This window comes from Condylostylus longicornis, unplaced genomic scaffold (assembly GCF_029603195.1).
Source record: "Condylostylus longicornis isolate FDR11 unplaced genomic scaffold, ASM2960319v2 ptg000022l, whole genome shotgun sequence".
In the NCBI taxonomy this organism is placed as follows: Eukaryota; Metazoa; Arthropoda; class Insecta; order Diptera; family Dolichopodidae; genus Condylostylus; species Condylostylus longicornis.
The window spans coordinates 2,303,397-2,307,737 of record NW_026577991.1 but is presented as its reverse complement, the minus strand read 5'-3'; the positions used below and the strand labels follow the sequence as shown (position 1 = coordinate 2,307,737).

At 26.0% G+C, this 4,341-nt stretch overlaps 1 protein-coding gene across 1 annotated transcript; it reads left to right on the top strand.

Annotated features, from left to right (window-relative positions):
* Nucleotides 1-884: 884 nt before the first annotated feature.
* LOC129606843 (coiled-coil domain-containing protein 6) lies at nucleotides 885-3,780 on the top strand. The gene is made up of 6 exons (XM_055517427.1): nucleotides 885-991; nucleotides 1,248-1,453; nucleotides 1,521-1,611; nucleotides 1,665-1,814; nucleotides 1,881-2,630; nucleotides 2,703-3,780. Exons 2-6 carry the CDS (start codon nucleotides 1,329-1,331, stop codon nucleotides 3,123-3,125), a joined length of 1,539 nt encoding a protein of 512 aa, XP_055373402.1. The 5' UTR covers nucleotides 885-991; nucleotides 1,248-1,328; the 3' UTR covers nucleotides 3,126-3,780.
* The last annotated feature ends 561 nt before the right edge of the window (nucleotides 3,781-4,341 follow it).

Genomic DNA, 4,341 nt, shown 5'->3' with positions numbered 1-4,341 from the left:
AATTAAAGTTGGAGCAAATTTAATGTTAGCGTGAAAGTTTTTCTGAAATGTCAGTTTTATTATTATTTTATATACCATAACTACAATAATATACTATTCTTCCCAAATAATGTGTAATAAAAATCCGTGTCATAATTCTTCATTGTCAGAAATTTTCCACACTTTTAGCAACCATTAATGCGAAAGGCGTCGTGTAAATAGAGTTTTTATATACAAAAACTCAATATTTATCTTTCATTTGTTCTTGCTCGGTTTAATAAAAAATATAAAATATTCTAGAAAGTCAAAATATTTTTTCATATTGATTAATAATATTCCAAACATTATGTTCTGTTTTTTTTTTATACTCGTATTGGAATATTCCAAAAGCCTTCTTTTAATTCAGAACAAGAGAAAACCGGTAAACAATGTTTGATGTGTAAACGATGCAAAAAAAAATTTTTTTTTTTAACATTTTAACATTTATTGTTCCATCTAGCAATTTACAATATTTTTACATTTATGCTTTATGTAGTGATCGGTTTTCACCTTACAACTATAATATAATATACATTTGAAATTTTTTTTTTCGACGAATTTACTAAAATTTATGGGAAGATATGTAAGACATGCAAAAAAATTATGTGTTTTATTTTTAAACTTTAAGGTGGGTTCACAGCCGCAGCCTTCGGTTTTGTCATGTTTCATTTATGTTGATCACAAAAACGCTCACTTTACACAAAAATTTCATTGGACCAATCGAATCAAATTGCAATTCTATGAGAAGAGACTATCAAGTGTAAACCTAAGTAAAAATCGGTTAACCGGTATCATTTATTATATTTTGTTAAAATGCGTTATTTTAACGAAATGTCAACATTTTTTGATACAATGGCAACTCATTATTCAACCCTTCCAAAAATGTCAGTGTCATCGCGGTTCGGAAAGATTTTGTGAAAGTCTTTTTTAATAAAAATTTCAACGAAATTACATCAAGCATTCGAAAATAAAGGTAAAACAATGAAAATTTTTAGTTATATAAATCTAATTAAAATTATTTGAATTCTAAAAGTGTAATTATTTGGTACGAATTTCGATAAAACTAATGCGAAGTTGACCACCTTCTGCAGCACCATTTTTGACAATTTTCACTTCATTTTTGCAGTGAAATTTAAATTTTGTATAAATTTTTTTGAATTTTAATTTCTGACTTTTTTTGAAAATGTCAAACGAATTAAAAAAAATATGTACATTTATTTTACATTTAGGTTTTTCGGAAAAATTGAAAAGCAACAGTTTTTAAAAATTGATATATTTAGCTGATAAGTTAAATTTGCTTAGGAATCAATATGGAGAGTCCATGCGAATCAGAAAGTTCATTAGACGGAGGGGGGTCAAGTTCAATGTTACCTCCAAGTCCAGTTTCAAGAGAGCAGTTGCAAAAACGGATAGAAAGTTTAACGCAGCAAAATAGGTTTGGAAAAGTTTCACTGTATTACAAATATAATTTATGAATATTTAACATTTTTGAAATCCAATAGGGTTCTGAAAGTCGAATTGGAAACGTATAAAATTAGAGTTAAAGTTCTACAGGAAGAAAATAAGTCACTAAAACAAGCTTCCGTTTTTATTGTAAATATTAAGAAAATTATTTTAAATATATGATTAACTTTTCTATTTATTAGCAAGCAAAAGCTGAACAAGAAGAAGAATACATTTCCAACACCCTATTAAAAAAAATACAGGCTTTAAAAAAAGAAAAAGAAACTCTAGCTCATCATTATGAACGAGAAGAAGAATGTTTGACAAATGATTTATCGCGTAAATTAGATCAGGTAAAACAAGTTTTTCCTTAGTATATGTTTTTTTTTCTTAACATTGACCAATTTGATTAATTTTAGTTGCGTCAAGAAAAATGTAAACTTGAACAAACACTTGAACAGGAACAAGAATGTTTAGTTAACAAACTTATGCGTAAAATCGAAAAACTCGAAGCTGAAACCTTAGCTAAACAAACAAATTTGGAACAATTACGTCGTGAAATGGTCGAATTAGAGAACACACTAGAACAAGAACAAGAAGCTTTAGTTAATAAACTATGGAAGCGAATGGACAAATTAGAAACCGAAAAACGTTCATTACAAATAAAATTAGATCAACCAGTTTCAGATCCCACAACTCCAAAAGATATTAATAATGCTAACGGTGATACTGCCAGTAATTTAAGCGCTCACATTCAAACATTACGCAGTGAAGTAATACGTTTACGTGCCAATTTGGCAGCTGCCCAAAAAGAGACAAATGAAAAAATGCAAAAATTCGCCGAAGAAGAAAAATGCATTCGAGAAGAAAATTTACGTCTTCAACGAAAATTAGCTCTAGAAGTTGAACGTCGTGAAGCTTTATGTCGTCACTTATCGGAGTCAGAGTCGTCATTAGAAATGGAAGAAGAACGTTTTTATAATGAAAATTTATTAGGCGGAGGTGCTGGTGGAACTGGAGCAACTGCTGGTGCTTTAGGTACACATCGGCAACGTACTATAAGCAGTCCTGTACCACATAGTCCATCTAGTAGTCGTCCATTGAGTCCTGGAAATGCTAGTGTACTTGTTGGCCAGCAGAATCGCTGTCACCACTGTGGTCAATTAGTTGTAAATATAATTGCAATTATATATATATGTTTTTATTTATGAATAATTTTTTTTTTTTTATGAAATATAAAGGGACGCCGTACAAGTGAAAGATTTATTAAACCGGCCATACCATCATCTGCATTAGGTCTAAATACCTCAGCACCAAATGTTTTAACATCAAATCAGTTATTAAGTTCCTCTGGAGTAACATTGCCACCACAACATAGCTCTCAACATAGCTTATCATCCATTAATTTAGGAAGTAATTTAAGTGGTGAACGTTTAGTTGGTGGTAATAATGCAACAATTATGAATTCAAGTTTGAATAATTCATCGTCCACATTAAGTAGTTCCAGTAGCTTAATGATGAGTTCAAGTAATTCGTCATCATCTATTGCTTTTACTCCTACCAATCAACATCAACACCATCAGCAACATCAACAGCATCAACAGCAATTGTTTAATGCACAACAACCAGCTAGTCCAATGGACACTTCCACATACAAGGAATAATTATTTTCAATTTTTTTTTTTTTTTTAATTAAACAAAAAAGCAAACAAACGGAAGAAAATTATGATTATATCGAAAAATAAAATAAAATTCAATGGCAATTCATTAATAATAATATTATTGGAAAACATTAAAAAAATAAAAGGAAAGAATAAAGTTTCAAGTCAATTTAATCCTAATTAAATTCAAGCGATTAGTAAAATTTAAAAAATTTAAAATTGATTTTTGTTTTTATATTATGCACATACACTATTATTAAGAATTTTTTTTAAAAGACTATTTTTCAAATTCGATTTTATTTTTATGATTATATTCAGTTGTCATTGAAAGTTTTTTATTCTGATAAGATATTTTGAGAATTACAAATTCTTTGTTTTTCCTCCATGTTTTTTATTTTAATTACAAAATGTCAAATTCTTTTTTAAGTTCAAGTTTTTTTTTCTAATTTTTCTAAATATTAAATATAATAAACTTATACATAATTTTTTTCTTTTTTGAAAATTTTAAATCTATCATTATAAATGTATTAAATTTTATTTTACAATATTACATAATAGATATATTGTTTTTATTTTTTTTAATCAAATAAAATATTTGTTTACTTATTAATATTAAATTTCATTATAAAGTTAATAATATAAAAATTATGTATGGTAACAAAAATAATTGCTTTTTTAAGTGTAAAGAATTTATTGGAAAAAAAAAATAGAAATAAATTTTAATAAGGTAACAAAAATTTTAAAATCATTATTTGCACACAGAAATTTAATTTAAATTAAATTTTATTTTACAAAATTATAATTACAATTTTAAACAAAAAAATTTTTTTTAAATGATGCAAATATGTTCATGTAGATATACTTACGAGTATATTCTATATAAATTATCAAAATTATTCGAAAAAGTACCGAAGTATTAACAATTTCTTAAATTTTGTTTATTTTTGATTTTCATTTAATTATATTTTATTAATAATTAAGTAATGGCAGTTTTTTTTTCCGAAAAAAAATTATAATTTCATTTTGGTATTAAATTTTTTATTTTGTTTATGAATTTTTGAAAGCAAATGAGCGTTTGTAAAATAAGGGAGAAAAAATGATTTAAAAAATCAAAAGAATTTTTTTTATCAAAAATTTCACCTTATGTTTTGTGTGATACTAAAGTTATTATAATGTTATAAGTAAAAAAAAAAATTAAATTTTACAAAAAATTAAGAAA